The sequence below is a fragment of the Alexandromys fortis genome, unplaced genomic scaffold (assembly GCF_014885135.2).
Source record: "Alexandromys fortis isolate MF-2015 unplaced genomic scaffold, M_Fortis_MF-2015_v1.1 scaffold_95, whole genome shotgun sequence".
Taxonomy (NCBI): domain Eukaryota; kingdom Metazoa; phylum Chordata; class Mammalia; order Rodentia; family Cricetidae; genus Alexandromys; species Alexandromys fortis.
In genome coordinates, this window is record NW_026067990.1 from 6,953,352 (window position 1) to 6,971,861 (window position 18,510).

At 41.0% G+C, this 18,510-nt stretch overlaps 1 protein-coding gene across 1 annotated transcript in view; it reads right to left on the reverse strand.

Annotated features, from left to right (window-relative positions):
• The window catches only part of Adgrg4 (adhesion G protein-coupled receptor G4), a 98,890-nt gene that overhangs the window by 15,694 nt on the left and 64,686 nt on the right, over nucleotides 1-18,510 (reverse strand). The window contains exons 12-17 of the mRNA XM_050159669.1: nucleotides 12,491-12,625; nucleotides 7,168-7,287; nucleotides 5,969-6,014; nucleotides 4,271-4,374; nucleotides 2,978-3,099; nucleotides 1,681-1,949 (exon numbers count right to left, since the gene is read on the reverse strand). Of these exons, the coding sequence (XP_050015626.1) occupies nucleotides 1,681-1,949; nucleotides 2,978-3,099; nucleotides 4,271-4,374; nucleotides 5,969-6,014; nucleotides 7,168-7,287; nucleotides 12,491-12,625 (796 nt within the window). The remainder of the gene's footprint in view (nucleotides 1-1,680; nucleotides 1,950-2,977; nucleotides 3,100-4,270; nucleotides 4,375-5,968; nucleotides 6,015-7,167; nucleotides 7,288-12,490; nucleotides 12,626-18,510) is intronic.

The following is an 18,510-nucleotide window of genomic DNA, read 5'->3' on the forward strand; positions in this document are numbered from 1 at the left end:
GGGAGAGGAGTGGGGGGAGGGAAAGAGGAGGGGGAGGGAAAAGGGAGAGGGGAGGGTAATGGGAGGCGGGGAGGAGGCAGAAATTTTTTTCAATAAAAAAATTATATTACAAAAAAAGAAAATATATACTATGCTTAAGTAAATATTATATAAAGAATTGCTTGCTTGAGAATTTTTTATTATAAACCTAAGAAAAATTATATACTCTACATGTTTAATTGCTAATTTATAATTTCAATTAGTATTTGCACAAATAAAAAAGAGTAACAATTATAAAAAAAAGATTCTCCTGCCTCTGAATACAATCCCTAGCCTTTCCTGCCTGTCCCTGTATCTGAGGAAGTTGTATAAAAAGAGATGCCTCAAGAGAAAAGAAACAAGCTGTAGGCACCATCACCGTGTACGGAATGGAGTAAAGGATGGAGGAGAGATCCATGAACGGAGCGAGAATGACTGGATGAGGAGAAGGCTTGGTGAGAGAGGAGGATGCATCCATGCTGACTTCCATTCCTGGCTTCTGAGGACAATGGTGGCCTTTACAGTCAAAAGAGGTGGTAAGGGTCCGATCATGGCTGTCTAGACACCGGGCTACAAATTTGAAGTCTTTTTCCTGTCCCTTAAGCAATGTGGCAAGATGGTCAGTATTAAAAGTTCAAACTTTGGAGAGAGGCCCCCTGGTTCATATCTTGGGCATGTGTTTTAGCAAGTCCACCCCCCTCCCCTCATGTCTTAGTGAGAATAACAATGGAATGCATTCTATATAGATGCAGTGAAAACTCCATGGACACAAAAAGCTCGTAGAAGATCAGCTGCCACCTATAGTGGCGAGCTGACCATTCGCTTTTACATCAGTAAGTATTGTTGATACTTCTGTAAAGGGAAGGCTAAAACCTCACAAGGTTGTTACTATGGATCCAGCCTTTAGTATTGCACTCTAGTGGGTGTTCAATAACTGTTTGTGCACAAACTCTCTACTCTAAAGTTTTACAGTTGAAGGAAAAGAGAGCCACACAAATAGGAAGAGAGATGCCCATCCAAACTCCAGAGATGCAATCCTTGATTCCTGAATGACACTAGTAAGAGACGGGTCCGAAACCACATGGCAAGTGGTGCCTGCTGTGCTTTGAAGAGGTCCTCCCAAGTTCATTCAGTGGAAACTGGATCCCCATTGCCACATTACTGAGAAACGAAATCTTCAATAGTTGCTTAGGTCATAAAGGACCTGCCTTCAGAAATAGATTATTGCTTTATTGCAACAAATCAGTTCACGCTTTTTCAGCTTCAGGTTTCTCATAAAAAGATAAGTTTTGCTCCCTTCCCCTCACTCACAGCCATGTGATGCCTTCCACCATGTTATTAGCACAGTAGAATAGCCTGCACCAGATGCCTCCCTTCCTATGAAACTTAGAAATAAGATCTCTTTGTAAATTACCCAGTCTCAGATTTTCTAAAGGAAGGAAGGAGGAGAAAGAAGGAAGGAAGGAAGGAAGGAAAGAAGGAAGGAAGGAAGGAAGGAAGGAAGGAAGGAAGGAAGGAAGGAAGGAAGGAAGGAAGGAAGGAAGGGAATGGGAAGAGAAAGGAAGGAAGAGAAAAAGAAAAATAGACTAAGATGGAGCTAATTAAAAAAAAAAAAAGACCATATTTAAAAAGAGACATCAGGCCCAACGACAGAATACTCACCCCAACCAGCTAGACAAAGTTTCAGGATATAATTTGGAATGTATGTATTGAAGACTTTGACTAGAGCAAAGTACATGTGGACTGCCTCCAGCCCCATCCACGTCAAAGACACAAGCAGAAAGTAATGAAGTGCCAAGGCAGCTGTGATGCATAGTCCCATGCTCTGAAATGATGCCAGCCAGGAATTAACCAGGAATGCTAGGTTGAGCATCAGCAACGCTGTGCACAGGTTGATCAGGATTTTGGAAGGATAATCTTTTCGAAGTTTGCTTTAAAACAAGGAAACAAATGTTAGGTCAGGCAGGGTCTCCCTCCCAAATTAAGCACTGCCTCATCTTATCTAGGTAGCAAAAGAACAAGGGTTGTGCACCAGGAACTCACAAGTCCCGTCCCTCTCTGCGGAGCTCTCGGTAATAAATGGTTGCGATCCATGGGAGTTCTAGTGGCTTCATTTTCTTGTGAACACTTTCTACTGTTGAACTTGAAAATGTCATCCTTCTGGTGGGTGCCTGCCTGGACATGTAACTGTGGGGTTTGGATATTTTGTTGTTTGGTTGTTTGTTTGATTGATTGATTGGTTTTTATCGTTAATAAAATTAAGTATTTTGCTTGTTTAATTTTTTTGTTCTTGAGAATTGCCATGAAATATATCTACCTCCATTTCCCTCTCCTACTCCTCCCATATTCTCCCAACTCATCTCCCCCTCAATGTAAGGTCAGTTTTTAAAATAATTATGGTTTTAATTAGCATGTCTGTAACAAGTAAAGATGCTGAGAAACTTATCATATGATCATATACTCAGCAACCATTTGCATGCAAATCAGGGCTGTCTATGGGCAACCTTTGCTGTGATGTGTTCATTCAGTTCTTTTGTTCACTTTTCAATTTTCTGTCTTGCTTTTTAAATTGTATTGTGTGCGTGCACGTACACACGTGCACACACATGTACAACACACTGCTACCATCCAAATATAATCTCCCAATTTGTGGTTGTCCTTTCACTGTCTTTATTTTTTTTCCTCTGATGTAAGAGTTCTTGTTTCTAATGAAACTTTATTTCTCTTATGGTCCTTGTCCGTGTATCAGGGTAGAGAGATTGCACTCCCAATTACAAACCTTTCGCTTTTAAAGTACTCCAGGAAGTTATTTTGTTTTATTTTTATCTTGCCCACTTCATAATCTGATGATGTAAACCTCTTGCTGCTGTGTTCTATTCACAAATTTAACAAGGTTTTCAACAACAACTCATCCATTAGACCAAATTAAACTTACTCAGAGCTAAGTGCATCAACTTACTGGAAAGCTATATATGTCACCATTGCAATCCCCAGGAAAATGGAAGAGATCCCACATCCTGTGTATGTTATAATCACTAATATCCGTTCGTTCACCGCATCCACCGTAGACCTGGACAAATCCTAGAATTGCAATATGGAGTACTTTACATAGTTATCAGAACAAGCTTTGAGTACAACGCTTCTGGTGCTCACAACCAGGTGGCTCCCAGGACATACAGCCACTCTTGTTAGAGCTTCTCTACAGTCAGGGGATGGGATTGGGCATGTGAGAAGACCAGCCACAGCTTGGCCAGGCCTAGTACAGCTTACTGTATACAGAGCATGGAGAGCCATCAGCAACACTGAAAGAACATTCAGTCCTTGTCATTAACATGTTTGCCACTTGAAAATATAACCAAGCTAATGGATTTGAATTGGGGACGCAAAGTGAATCATTATCTGAACCGAGCATTTGGGAAGAAAAAATCCACAGCTTTCATTAAACACTTGTTGTTCTAATGCCTCCTAAGAAGTTGGGGCGTTTTTTATAAAAGCCAGGAAGTTTTCAATTAGAAGGAATTTATGCCCCTGCTGGGGCATTTTCCAGCACCTAGAGATGTTTTTTGGTTGTGACAACTAAGGAGGATGCTAGTGACAGTGACTGGGTTGGGGCCTGGGATGTCACTGACCATCTTCCAATGCACTGTTTACCATTCCATAGAATTATGTGTTCTAAGTATCAATAGTGTTAAGAGTAATCCTCCCTTCTAACATTCGCAACTCAGAAGAAAGACCTAAGTTCCAAGCAAGTCAGACCCCTCAAAGCAAAACTGCAAAACTACTTGTTGACAGAACTAGAACCTGAGCATGAGACTTTTGATGCCTGTTATAAAGCTCAAGCCAGGTGGGAGTGAGCCAACCAAAATTCTCACAATGTGGATTCCAATATGGTGAATAAAATGTCCATGGGGAATATAAAACATACTCAAGTCAGGTGTGGATGGGCATCCCTATGCAACCAGTACTTGAGAGGCTATGCCGGGAAGATCATGAGTTCCAGACCACCCTGGGCTACCCACTGACACTGCGTGCTATCCAGAGCTTCTTATTTGAAGAGTGGGCCTTCATTTTCTTAAGAGACAAATAAGTACCTGTTTCGATAGTCTCCATTTTAGTAAACACAATGGGAAGAGAGCCATTCTTTTTCTGCTCACATGCCATTTTTCATTATGTAGTTTACATGTACATTAATAGTTAGAACCTGCTAAAAGTTGTCAAGACTCCATTGAGGAGTGATAAAGAGACAACTCACCATTAAAACTCCAAAGTGAGTGAGGTGGTTACACTGACAGATTGTGTAATTTACGTTGCTTTCCTTTACTTCACAGCCTGATGAATTCCATCCACCTAGCCCATCTGCAGGGGACAGAAGGGAATTTCAAAGCAATTTTACTTTTCTCAGAAATGCTTAATTTTTCATTATATGAACCATCCAAACGTGTGTTATAATTAGCACTGTTTGTTAAGACAGCAAGATAGAGATACGATTGAACAGCAAAATTAAATTACATCTAATAGGCCAAATTGACATGTGTGTCAGGGGTGCAGGGTGGGAGGGGGCTTTGTAAATAGTCTAACTTCTTCTTGTCACTCACTGCTCCTGGTTCTGTACCACACCTCTACAGATTAAAGTGGATTCTAATCATGAGCCACTATTCCCGCCACCATGCTGGAGACACATGTTATGTAAGTGGCCAATAGAATAAGCAGACAGATCAGGAAGTTTCAGAAGATCCTAGACTTTTGTGATATAGGCTGCCACTTGGCCAACCCAGGCATTTATGTTAGAAACAGCCAGTTGCACCCAGAATCTAAATGGGCTCACATGATCATGGTCTAGAGATGCTTTCGCCCCGTTAGAGCCTTGTAGATCTTGGGTTCTACAGCTTTCTTAGGATGGTAGTGCACCAAAATATTTATCTCAGGACAGGTATCCAGGTGTGAGCAGAACTGTCACCATGGGATAATGCTATAGATTCCAGATGTTCTAGATTCCCGCCATGGAGAACCAGAGGCAAAAGGTCTCCTGGGAATGGGAACAACTGCCAAGAATCAACACAGGAACCAAATTATCAACAGCTTGTCACTCTATAGGACCATTTTTTTGACAGACTTGGGGGGAGCCAGGGGAGGACACATTGTTTCTGCTTGTCAGAAAAAGGTAGTGTTCTGTTCCCTAAGGAGCTAAGTACAAAAAAGAATGTCTCTTTTCTCTCAGATTTCTAGATGGGAAAAGTACCCAAGCAGAGCTCCCTAGGTAGAAGAACGTTTCTCACCACCAGCCATGACATTCCTGGGAGAGATTGGTTGTGTGGGAAAATTCTCTAAGATTTGGCATTAACACTAGAGATTCCAGTGGAGGTAGCAAATCTAAGAGAAAGCCAGTCAGGAGTAATCACACCCAGCACCTTCATAGATGTGGTTATACAAGCAGAAGGACTTTTCAGGATTAATGAAGAAGTCTCATCTCCTCAATGAGATAATTAAAAAATTGGGTCCCTTAGAGGGCATAGGGCCTGGCCTACCCAAGGATTCACCATCATTAGAAAAGACGGGGAGAAAGTGACTAGTGATATTCTCTCTAAGAAAGTACACCCAGGGCTGGAGAGAAGGCTCAGTTCTTAAAGGCTAGGCTCACAACCAAAAAGATAAGAAAGTACACCTAAAGAGGCAGGTGATCGTTCCTCAGCCCTCTCTCAATAGTTCAGTTATTCGGCACTTCTAACTATATTTTTTCCAATCTTGCTTACCCATAAGTTGAGTTATTTTTGTAATTTCTATAACAAATGTCCTACCAATAAGAATTTTCTTAAATTTCATGCCCTAAAACTCATAGAGGGTGTCTTGGTCATGCAGAGTGCTCTGTGAGGCCCGATTAGACAACAGCTGCACAACAAACCCTCGGCCTCCGCCACCAAACAGGTCACAGTCTGCTTCTATAAATACTTACGGTTGGTGTCAAAATCCCAAAAGGCACAGTAAACTTGATCATAATTCTGCAAAAATGAGAGTTACAGCTAAATAACTTTCTTTGTAAGGGCTCCTGCACAGCACTAATACACAGAAGTGTTTTTTCAAGGTTGTTAGCCAGTGGACACACAAGCATGCAACATCGGAGCACACACACACACCCACACACAGAGAGGAGAGAAAGAGAGAGATCATTTATGACTTGGTTTTAAGTCTTACTCCACCTAGCTCTCGAGTTAGAAGTAAGAAAATAGCATTTCACTGTATGGCATGTGCCATTCAGTAGCATTGGGATCTATAGGTTGGTACAAGGCCCTGGGAGAAGCTAGCTGTAGAGAATCAGCGAGAGACTGGCGTATGGTAGGTGTTCTTTATGAGGCTTTGGAACTGGGGACTCACAGCTGTGATCATCCTTCATGGACACATGATTGAGTTGCTTCCTCATTAAGCCTGTTGAAGATTCCTAAAATTTCCCGAGCTCCTACAATCTCTGAGAGACTGGAGGTAAGGGATAATTAATTCCCAGGCATAATCTCAGAGTCATAGTCAAAATTGAGAGATCTTACCCGCCCTAACATGTTTTATTTTCAATCTGGTTTTTAAATTCCCTGTTCCACTCTCCCTTCTCTTTAAGACTAGTGGAAAATATGTTAGACCATATGGTCTCTTAGACAAGGAATGAAGGAAATTATTAAAACTCCACACTGGACACATATTAACATCAAAGAATAAAATAGTAACTCATTCTTTTACTAAGACTGAATTTGATCCTTTTAGTAAGAGAAGCCTTATGTTATTCCATGATTATCATTTTAATCCTTTGATAATGAATACATGTTTTAATGTTCTTCACGGAAAACTAAAGAATAAAAATGTTATTTTCAATGAAGGTGTTGTTTTTTTCCTCACTCAAAAATGAATGAAATTCAACGGCTTTTACTGTTACAACCAGAGATCTCCTTAGTCTTAGTTATTGTCTTGCTAGAATGTCCACTATTCATGATCCCTTGAGAATACAGCATTGTTTCTAGAAATACCCAATTATAACATTCTTCTGCTAACTGGAGTTAGAAAAATCCTCATAAAGTCTTTGAACTGAATGTTAATTGACCTTTTGTTTTCGACAGGAAAACCACAGAGGTATCCTGTTTGGTTCCCAGATGAAAATAGATATATTACCCAGTTTCCTTGAATATGCTTCAGAATGATAATCACGGGATCATCCAAGTTTTGAATTGACATATTTGAGATGCTTGCACTCACAACATATGTCATTAATGCAGTAGTGATGGTTTTAGCCTGCAGAAGAAACATAAAAGTCCTAAATGTTTAATTTCTTATATAATCATTATCAGTCTAGAATCGGTGATGTGTTACATAGTTTTGGCACAGAAGTGTGGGGAAATCACAATCTAATAGTGAACTTTCAGAGTCATTAAGTTCATCTATTCACATAAAGCACAGTGTTTTAAAAAAAAACTCGAACAATTCATTAATTTATCCATCCATCCATTTAGAACAAATCTATCCAACCAACATTGGCTTTGTACCAGATACTTAATATTGCCCTTGCGACAAAGTAAAACATCCTCTGCCTTGATATTGCTCCAGGTCTAAACATTTCACAGTGTAATTTGGTTCTAACTCTTGACCATCCATATAAGATTTTCTGATAAGGAATCCGAATCCATCATGTTAGTTACAAGTCATTTCATGGTCTACCTGCCCCCCCCCCCCATTGGAGAAGGAAGTAGGTTTATCTACACCCAGCTTGAAACACGTCTTCAAGGATAGTCATCTGTACTCAAGAAGACCACAAGCTCTGAGGTCGAGGTCCAGATGTTATAGCCAAGCATGCCTTGCTCAGTCTACTATGCAGCAGGTATTGCCTCTTTGGGCTCCTAGGATTCAGATAGTTTGGCTGAGTGCTTTCCCCATGTATACGCTTTAGCTCTTGCCAACATCGCATGGCCATTGTTATTCAACTGAACTGAAGCTTGGGTAGGCTTAATACCTGTATGTACAAAGATCGCATAGCCAATGAGTGGCAAAACAGGAACTTCAACCTTGTTAATTAGAGAGTCTCATATCCCTACAGATACGTTGATTTAAAGGCAACAAACTAAACTATAGTTGTAGAGATATGAGATCCTTTAATTAGCAAGGGCAAAGTTCAAAAGGCCAAGACTCCAGAAGGCCAGTTAGCTGAGTGATTGCCTCCCTGTTGCATATATCAAAGCTCAAACAGGCTAAAAGAAGATGGAAAGAAGATGAATAAAATTTCTTTAAAATTTTTCTAAGAAAGCCTGATGTTCAGGTGACATCCATTGAAGCGCCTAGTGGACATGATTAAAAGATGCCACTGGGAAAATAGTGTGCTGTAGCTACTCCCTAGTCAACTTAAGCACTTGAGTAACTAACCTTGAATGTGGTCTTGGTCAACTTGGAAGTGTCCTACTTTACGTTTACGACCATTTTTGTTCATCCTAAACAGTCGTGTGATGATTACTATTGTAACATGTCAGGATCTAGACTCCTACAGGGCATGTCTATATTGGCTTGGCCTCTGGGTATACCTCTGCGGGATTATCTAGATTAGGCTAATCAACAGACCCCCTCTAAATGTCAGTGCCATCGTTACCTCAACTAGGAGTCCTAGAGTGAATAAAAAAAGAGAAATCTAGCTAAGCACCAGCAGTCGTTTGCATCTCGACTGCAGACACTATGCAAGCAGCTTTCTCAAGCCACTGCCGCAAGGATATCCCTACTATGGTGGACAGTATCCTCAAACGGTGAACCAAATCAACCCTTCCTTGCTTCAGTTCCAACAATTAGGAAAATAACAAATACACACTCTGGTGACTCGGTGTTCCTTTCTCTTCAGAGTTCCCTGAGATAGCCTGTTAAAGTGGAACACCATCAAACCATGATGGAGGTAAGGTATTACTGACACTCAAAAGCCTAAGGGCTAGCCTAAGCCCTTTGGGTCTTCCAAAGACCTTCTCTTCTCTGGGCCATTGGTAACATGAGGAAGCAGGGTAGACCAGATGACCTCTAACTATCCTCCAATTTAGCTTAAGGGATACAGTTTTCTGCAGCCAAAAGACCAAAGGAGGAAATATCCATAGGGACCCACTTAACGAACCTCTTCTCTAGGTTCATGTTTCTCACGTACAACGAGATAAGCATGGAGAGAGGGGAAATAACTTCTCACTCCTCTAGCCTTGAGTTCTGCCTGTTAGACCTCTCAACATTTGCACAGATGCTTCCTCTGTGTCAGCTCTCTTCACTCTTCATTTAATTCTGTGGCCCCTTCCCAGCTGAGATCTTCCCAACTCAAGTGGCTCCTGCTCTTCCATCTCCTACAGTCCCAGAGTCCCTGTGCCACAGTGTGATGGCTCAATGCCTTTGCTCCTCCCTGAGAGCTGCAGCTGCCAAAAGGAAGGAGGAGACACAAGATGTTCCAGAGTGGGGGTAGTCATAACAATTTCTAAGGGAAGAGGTTGCAATGCCTGTCAAGATTTCGATCAAAAGATGTTAGCAGAAGCTGTGTAAAAACCAAGGCTGTGGGGCCTGGGCACTGAAGAGGAAGGTAGGTAGTGACAGGGTAGCAAGTCTTCGTTCATGTACTCCTCAGTCACCAGTGACACATGGCCCAGGCTCATGTCCTGCTTTTAGTGATAGAAACTTCTACTTTCTGTTCTCTTTTATTGGGTTTTGCTGTTGTTGTTGTTGTTTTAAATGGGAGGTGGTTTTTTTTTTGTTTTTTGTTTTTTGTTTTTGTTTTTTGTTTTTTTGTTTTTTGAGACAGGGTTTCTCTGTTGCTTTGGAGCCTGTCCTGGTACTCACTTTGTAGACCAGGCTGGCCTCGAACTCACAGAGATCTGCCTCTCTCTGCCTCCCGAGTGTGGGGGATTAAAGGCGTGCGCCACCCCACTTGGCTTCTGTTCCCTTTTAACTCACTGCCTTTTCCATGAGAGCAGGCCCCTACCTATCCCTTGCTTAACACTGCAGCCATAGCACCCAGCACCCAATGCCATGAAAGATACAGAGTAGCACTCAGCACCCAGCACCCAGTGCCATGGAAGACACACAGTAGGAATGAAATGACTATTTTGACTATTTGCTGGATGAATAATTTATTGAATGACTAAAAGAATGAATCGTATCACCTTCAGCAAGCGCCTTCGCCTTTTTGGGTCTTGGTGACCTCATTGGCACAGTAAAGATATGGGACGCATTGAGTTATGAGTGCCCGTCCAGCTCTGCATTTGATGCCAAGCTGGTTCTAACCCTTCTTCATCTGGCACTATGACGTCTGCAGGCTAATTTTGGCGAAGGTCTTTAGTCTATTTCAACGGAAGGTGCTAGCGAATCAAAATTACTTATTAAGTGTGAAATCTATGCAAAGCAAGTTTATCTCCTATTCTAAGAGACAAGCACAGCCCTGTGAAGGAAGGAGGGAAATTAAGACCAAAAATAATGGCATCTCTGGTGCTACAGAGCAGAGACAAGAATATCAAAAGGTTCGGACAGCTAAGGAACACATTTTAAGTCATTATCACAAAATTTTGTCCACTAATTTTTTCCAGGGTACAAAGAAGAGAGAGCAGACTTATTAATTCTGGGGAGGCATCCTGGGTAGGATTTAAACTAAACCTACAGGAACAAATAAAATTTGGCTGGATAGAAGAATGATCACAGTACGCCAGGGAAACAGAACGCCTTGCAAACGCATTCCGTTCTGATGTGGTACACTTAAATTGCTACACTAAAAGTATTATATTCTTTTTAGACCAGTACAATATCCACCCCCCAGTAAATTTGTGAATGTTTGATCACTAAGAATTCATTCCTTTGGATAATTCCTTAGAAATGCAAGCACACCTGAACAAATTAATATATTAACTTCAAGCATAGGAACTTTGGGATTGGGAAGATGGCTTAGTGGCTAAGTTCTTTCTGTGCAAGCATTGTTTGGATCCCCAGAAACCCATATAAAATGCCAGCAGAAATGGTGGATGGCCTGTAACTCCAGCCTTGGAAGGCAGATACATGAGATCCCCAGACTAGTCACATTGGCAAGCTCTGGGTTTGACTAAGAGACATTACCTTAAAGAATAAGGTGGAAGAACAATGGTTCTTGACATCATCCTCCGGCCTCCACATGCCCACATACACATGTGAATGTGCAGCCTCCACACACACATACATATGTGTGAATGCATGAGTGGGCTTACGTGCCTGTACACACAAACTTGCATGAACATGCATATACACACATGCACATGAACACACACACTGCTCTCAGAACTTTCTGTCCTTAGACAGCCTGAATTTGATCCCTAACTATACCACTGCGTCACTATGTGGCCTTGGGTGAAGTTATTTGGTGAGCCTCAGTTTCCATTGAGAAGTTGATGAAGCAGGAAACATAAATCGCAACAATTAAAGCCGGGTGTGGTGGCACATGCCTTTAATCCTAGAACTCAGGAGGCAGAAGCAGTAGGATCTCTGATACCTTGGTCTATTAGAAGGTTCCAGGCCAGCCAGAGGTGTATGATGAGAGCTTGTCTCAAATAGGTAGGTACTCACGCTCATGAAGCTCACGCCAGCTCTGGCTGCTGTCATCCCCACAGCACAGTGAGACGGAAGGGCACAGGCAGAGACCCAATCCCATAATAACAACAACAATGAAAACATTTACTCAGGGCGGGATACCTTGACCAGACTTGATGCAGGGGAGGGGGGGTTTGGTCCTGCCTCAACTAGATGTGCCAGGCTTGCTGACTCCCCTTGGGGGGATGGGGGATGGGGCGGGGAGGAGGTGATGCGGAGTGGGAGGAGACATAGGAGGGGGAACTGTGGTTGGTATGGAAAATGAATAAAAAAAGAAAAGAAAAAGAAAGAATTTAGTCTGTAGTTAGGATGTGCCAGGCAAATCATGAGTACTTTACAGATGTTAACTCCTTCAGTCCTTTAACAGGTCAATGAGGTCCTGTTCTTAGACTATTGCACGTTACAAGAAACTACGGCATACAGAGGTTGAATCGCCTGCCAGAAATCATACAGGTAGAAGACAGCAATGTTGGCTTCAAATCCTAGCAGGAGCCTCACCACAATTCACTTAAGGAGAGGTTTAGATCACACAGACCTAGAAGCCGTGAGAGATGGAGGAGGGAATATTAATAAGCTGAAAGGCAATCTCTTCGGGAGAACATGCTGTTCTTTTCTAGCTTTGAAACAGTTTAAGGCCTTTGTTTGGTCACCAGATAACCCTTAAGGTCCCGTCCAAAGCTTCGGCGCTGTGAAAATTCAAAAGTGTACAACATCATTAAAGTCGATGTTGACTCATGTGGAGGGCTAGGGGTTGTGCTGAAAGACTTTGGAATCAATCAGAGCATATTCTAAAATAAACAGAACATTATGAAAATAGCAGAAGTTCGTAATTAAAGTGAGTCAACATGTCAGTTCATGACAGTTACCAGAGGCAAGAACTTACCTTAAAGAGTGAAGTTTGGCCAAAAAAATTAAACAAGATAGTTTCTAAGCCGTTAACAGGAACTCTTTCTCCCAGCGATTTAGGCAAATATATGGAAGCCAAAACCCTCCTTACAGGGATACTGCCGAGGAAAATCTGCCAAGAAAAATCAGGAAATGAAAGCCAGAGTCCTCACCCATCATAGTGACAGCCTCTCCTCCTCCCATCCCAACCAATTCAGAATTCCCACAGAGGGCTGAAGCTGAGGGATGGGGCCTGACTCCATGGGCTACCACACTTCCTACACATTCATATACCAACACACACACACACACACACACACACGTGCACACACACTGTTCCTTCCAAAGTTCTCTCCCTTTCACCTAAGTCCCACACTTGTGGTGAAAAGAAGAATAGCAAATTAGGTGATTTTCCAAATGTTCACAAATAAAGGCGAGTTGAGACATTGGATTACCATCTCCCGTGTAGTTCTGAAAGCAGACGCAACAACGAACCTTGCAATATTAGGCACAGTCCACTGAGCAATGCTTCCACTGAAAGTGAGCCAAGGAAGTCAGCCTTAGCCTTTAGCAATTCTGCTAGAGACTCACGGTGAGAAGGATATGCTTGTTTCATTGGGAATAAACAGCATTTGGTACACACTAGACCATTTTTGAGAATGAAAACGGGATTTATTAGAAATTACACTTGGACTACAATCATAAACCTGGATCTTCCAGGCAAAAAGGGGTGTATAGGCACCTTACTTGCATTCTTTTTTTAATATCCTAGTCAAAGTTGAAAAGTATGTTTTAGTAGGATATTAGTAAACAGTCTCTCAGGGAAGCAAAAAGAACATAAGGCAAGGAGGTAACTGAACAAAAACACGGGATTTGAAGCCATATTTTCCCTACTATCCATGGTGCTGCTCAGTGAGCTATAACTTAGTCAAGTATAGAGTAAGGGAGGTATGGATGGTAGTGTATAATGTTTGCGGAGTAACTTAATGAATGTAAAACCCATATGGACTTTCTAACACAGAGGACCCATACTTAGTCAGTTGATGACCTTGTAGGTCACGATTTAGCTTCAGCCTATAGGTAATATAGGCTGAAGATGTGACTGGGGCTGATGGTCTGTTTATCCACTGATGCTTATACTGGAGACTCCATATGTAAACAAGGAGGTCAACACCTGTTTCTAGTATAGCTAAATAGCTCTTAATGGATGAGGATTTTGCTGCATCTAAGAGCTATATAAACTGACAGTCCTTTGAAAGCCCGGGAAAATGAACGCTGACAGATAGATTCTGGAGCAGAGGAAGCACTCAGAAAAAAGGTAAAAGCGCAAGGTGAACTATTTGTTTTTCAGCTGTTCAGCTGATGTTGGGCTAAAACTACGACTGCTTTGAAGGGCATCTGAAAATGTTGCTAGAAAAAAATCGACTCCTTCCTATTGTGAAGAATATGAAGCAAAGGATCAAGAGAACGACAGCATGGGGGACATATGGGATGGAGAGGAGTAAATTCTGCAGACTATGCTCCTGGTCGCTGAGTCCAAATAAACATCAAGGGACTCAACTAAGATTTGAACTGCCATCCAGGACATGGAGATTACTTTGATTCCAGACAACTTAATAGCCTATTATAACCAAATCAACAGCTTTCGGAGAAATATATTAGAAATTAATTTCCACATAATAAAATTCACAGTGTTCAGAATGCAATCCAAATTTTCTGAATATATGGAGAAAGAATACATATGATCCACTTTTTAACTACAAAGACAAACGACGGAGAACAATCTTGAAAGGACCCAGACACTAAAATTAACAGAGAGAACTGGAGAGGTTTGTTAAAGGCTATGCTCACAACCAAAACTGAAGTCAACAGACAATGATTTTAGAGCCTCAAGTACAGCTGTGCCCTGGTATTTGAAATAAAATATACTTTCAATTAATGCAAAGAGAATGAATAATGTGGGAAAAGCAGAAACAATAAAGCAATAAGAATAAGAAGGATATGAAGAGGAAAAGAAAATTCTGGATGGCCATTGGAATATTCTGGTTGTACTAGATGAGTACATCAGTTATACGATAATAACAAATGCTACTATTTTGAGATACATGGATAGAGATCATCTCATCAGAAAACAGATAATAAAATGATTGAAAATATGAACAGAAGTCAGGCGGTGGTGGTGCATGCCTTTAATCTCAGCAGATGGGAGGAAGAGGGATCTCTGTAAAGTCAAGACCAGTCTGGTCTACAAAGTGAGTTCCAGGAAAACAGGAATACACGAAGAAACCTCATCTCAGAAAACAAAACAACAAAAAACTGAATAGAATCTCAAGGACTTTTGAAGCAGAATTAAAAGTCTCATATACATGAAATTGGAGTCTCAAATGGACAGATAACATGGTAAGAAACAAGATCTGAAGAAATAATAAATTATTAATTCATGAAACTCAGCAAATCCCAACAGGATAAATACAACAAAAAATTCACTAAAGCACATAATAGTCAAACTGCAGAAAAATCACAGAAAATATTAAAAAGCCAATAGGTGAAATGATATATTTCATATTTTATACAGAGAAATAAAATTTAAAGGATACCAATTTCTCACCAAAAGAAGGTTAAGACTAGAAGAGAGGGAGAGATTTTCAAAACATGATGGGGGGAGGGATCAAACATCCTTCAACAAATCAAGGGAAGATGTTTTCAGAAAATTAAAACTAAGACAAGTCATCACAACACCTGTCTGGACTACTAGATAGGCTAAATGATACTTGTGATGCTAAAGGCATACGATGCCTGATGGAAGTCTGCTCTTTAGAAAAGGACAGCAAATAACCAACTCAGTAAGTACCTGACTAATGAGGGAAAACCCTTTCTCTCAACTCCTTTAGCATCAAGGCAGCTGTCCTTAATCTCAGAACTTAGGAGGCAGAGGCAGGTAGATTCTATTAGTTCGAGGCCAGCTTAGGCCAGTTCCAGGCATCCAGGGCTAGATAATGAGACCAGGTCTCAAAAATCTCAGATAGATAGATAGATAGATAGATAGATAGATAGATAGATAGATAGATAGATAGATAGATAATCATAAAATTCCTTGGTTTAAAAAAATAACCAACATATGAAAATTAGAGAATAGAGAACAGAGAGTTTAAGTATTTATGGTTTTAAATTCCTACATTTTTGTGAAGTAGTCAATATTAACTCTAAGGAGACTATGGAAATATTAAGTTGTATATTTCAATATCTAGAGCAAGCATTAAGAAAATTGTGTGTTTGGATAGTTTATGTCAAGTTGGCACAAACTAACGTCACCTAAGAGGAGGGGGCCTCAATGAAGAAAGTGTCTGCATAAGATTAGGCTGTAGGTACACCTGTAGGGCATTATCTCAATTAATGATCAATGGGGAAGGGCCCAGCCCACTGTGGTTGGTGCCATCCCTGGGCTGGTAGTCCTGGATTCTATAAGAAAGCAGGCTGAGCAACTCATGGAAGCAAAGCAGTAAGCAGGTCCCCTCCATGGCCTCTGCATCAGCTCCTGCCTCTAAGTTCTTGCCCTGTTTGAGTTCCTGTCCTGACTTCCTTTAGTGATGAACAACAATGTGGACATGTAAGCCAAATAAACCCATTTCTCCTCAATTTGCTTTAGGTAATGGTGTTCAACCACAGCAATAGAAACCCTAACTAAGACAATGTGCTAGAAAGGACAAATGCTACTGGTAGAAACGTAACATTGTTCAGCTACTATGGAAATCATTATGGAAGTTCGATCAGAAACCAAAGTAGCACAGTCATAGTATCTACCTATATCACATTTGAGTATATGCCCAAAAGAATCAAAGTCACATGTATGGCAGACATCTGTACACCCATTTTTATTGTGAAACTATTCATAATAACAAGGATACTGAATCAGCTGAGTTGACCATTGACATATAAATGGTGGACTAAAATTGTGATTGTATGTGCCCAATAAAATATTAATTCATCCATGAGGAAGAATAAAATATATACCACAGGGAAATGAGTCTAACTGGAGATTGTCATGGTAAGTGAAATAAGTCAGATTCAGATAGAAATATTGCATGTTCCCATTTTGAAGGATCTATTAACTTTAAAAAGACATGGAAGTATAAAGGAGAGCATCTGAAGGAATGAAGAATCAATAGAAGAGGGGAAGCCACACAACAAAAGAGGAGGATTGGTGTGGATTTGATCAAAAGCCACTGCATGAAATGTCATAATGAAATCAACTATTTTGTAAAACTATTTGCTGACTTAGGATAATATGAAAAGCAAATACTAATAAAAATTAAAATGAAGGGGCTGGAGAGATGGCTCAGCGGTTAAGAGCACTGCCTGCTCTTCCAGAGGACCCGGGTTCAATTCCCAGCACCCACATGGCAGCTCACACCTGTCTGAAAATGCAGTTCCACGAGATCTGACACCTTCCCACCAATGCACATAAAATAAAGTTAAATAAATCATTAAAAAAAATAAAATGAAGTACCCTGTCTCAGAAAAACCAAAAGAAAATTAAAATGAAGTATAAAAATATTTTAAAATAAATATAACAAAAAGGAAGAATAGCAGAATAAGAGTCCAGCATATAGAAAAGAACATAAAATTATAGGGTTTGGGGGTTGGTGGGGTTTTTTGTTTGTTTGTTTTGGGTTTTTTTTTTGGTTTTTTGAGACAGGTTTCTCTGCATAGTTTTGGAGCCTGTCCTAGCACTTGCTACTTTGTAGACCACGTTGGCTTCAAACTCAGAGATCCATCTGCCTCTGCTTCCTGAGTGCTGGAATTAAAGGCTTGTGCCATCACCACTCGGCTAAAATTATAGCTTTACGTTTAAAGTTTAATCATGTCAATAATTTTTTTAAACATTTAAGGAGTTTAGTGATGAGGCGAGCAGGCCTGCTTTTCATCCCGCCCAGCTCTGGCATGGTTAGCTTTACACCTGAAATAACAACACACAAATTGTATTCATTTAAACGCTGCCTGGCCCATTAGCTCTAGCCTCTTACTGGCTAACTCTCACACCTTGATTAACCCATTTCTATTAATGTATGGAGCACCACGGGGTGGTGGCTTACCGGGAAGATTCTAACCTATGTCCATCTTGGGCGGGAGCTTCATCGCGTCTGCCTCACTGCCTTCTTCCTCCCAGCATTCTGTTCTGTCTGCTCCACCTACCTAATTTTCTGTCCTATCAAAGGGCCAAGGCAGTTTCTTTATTAACCAATGAAAGTAACACATAGACAGATGACTCTCCACCATCAAAGGAGTATACACATAAAAGGTAGAAATCTCCAGGATTGATTTTAAAAAAAAAGTTCAAACAAAACTATACGCTGTCTACAAGTATTATACTTTAAATATAAAGAAAATAGAGAGCACACACATGCTTCTGCTCACACATATGCATCCTAAGAAAGCTGTGAGGAAGATGAGACTGGCGGGCATGGTGGCACACACATATAATCCCAGCAAGCAGGAAGTAGAGAATGCTGGCTCATTGGTTGCAGTCCAGCCAGGACCATATAGCTAATCCAAAGCCAATCCTGGCTACATAGAGAAACCTTGTCTCAAAGAAACACAACAGAGATAGAGGTATCTTATAATGATAAATAAATTATGATTAAGGATTGTATTAGGAAAACCCCACAACATAAATGTATATAAAATAAATATGACAGACCCAGGCCAGCTGGCCTTGGTGAGTCTGAAAAAGCATGGGATAAAACCGGACTTGCTGAACATAGCGGACAATGAGGACTACTGAGAACTCAAGAACAATGGCAATGGGTTTTTGATCCCACTGCACGTATTGGCTTTGTGGGAGCCTAGGCAGTTTGGATGCTCACCTTACTATACCTGGATGGAGGTGGGTGGTCCTTGGGCTTCCCACAGGGCAGAGAACCCTGATTGCTCTTTGGGCTGACGAGGGAGGGGGACTTGATTGGGGGAGGGGGAGGGAAATGGGAGGCAGTGGCGGGGAGGAGGCAGAAATCTGAATGA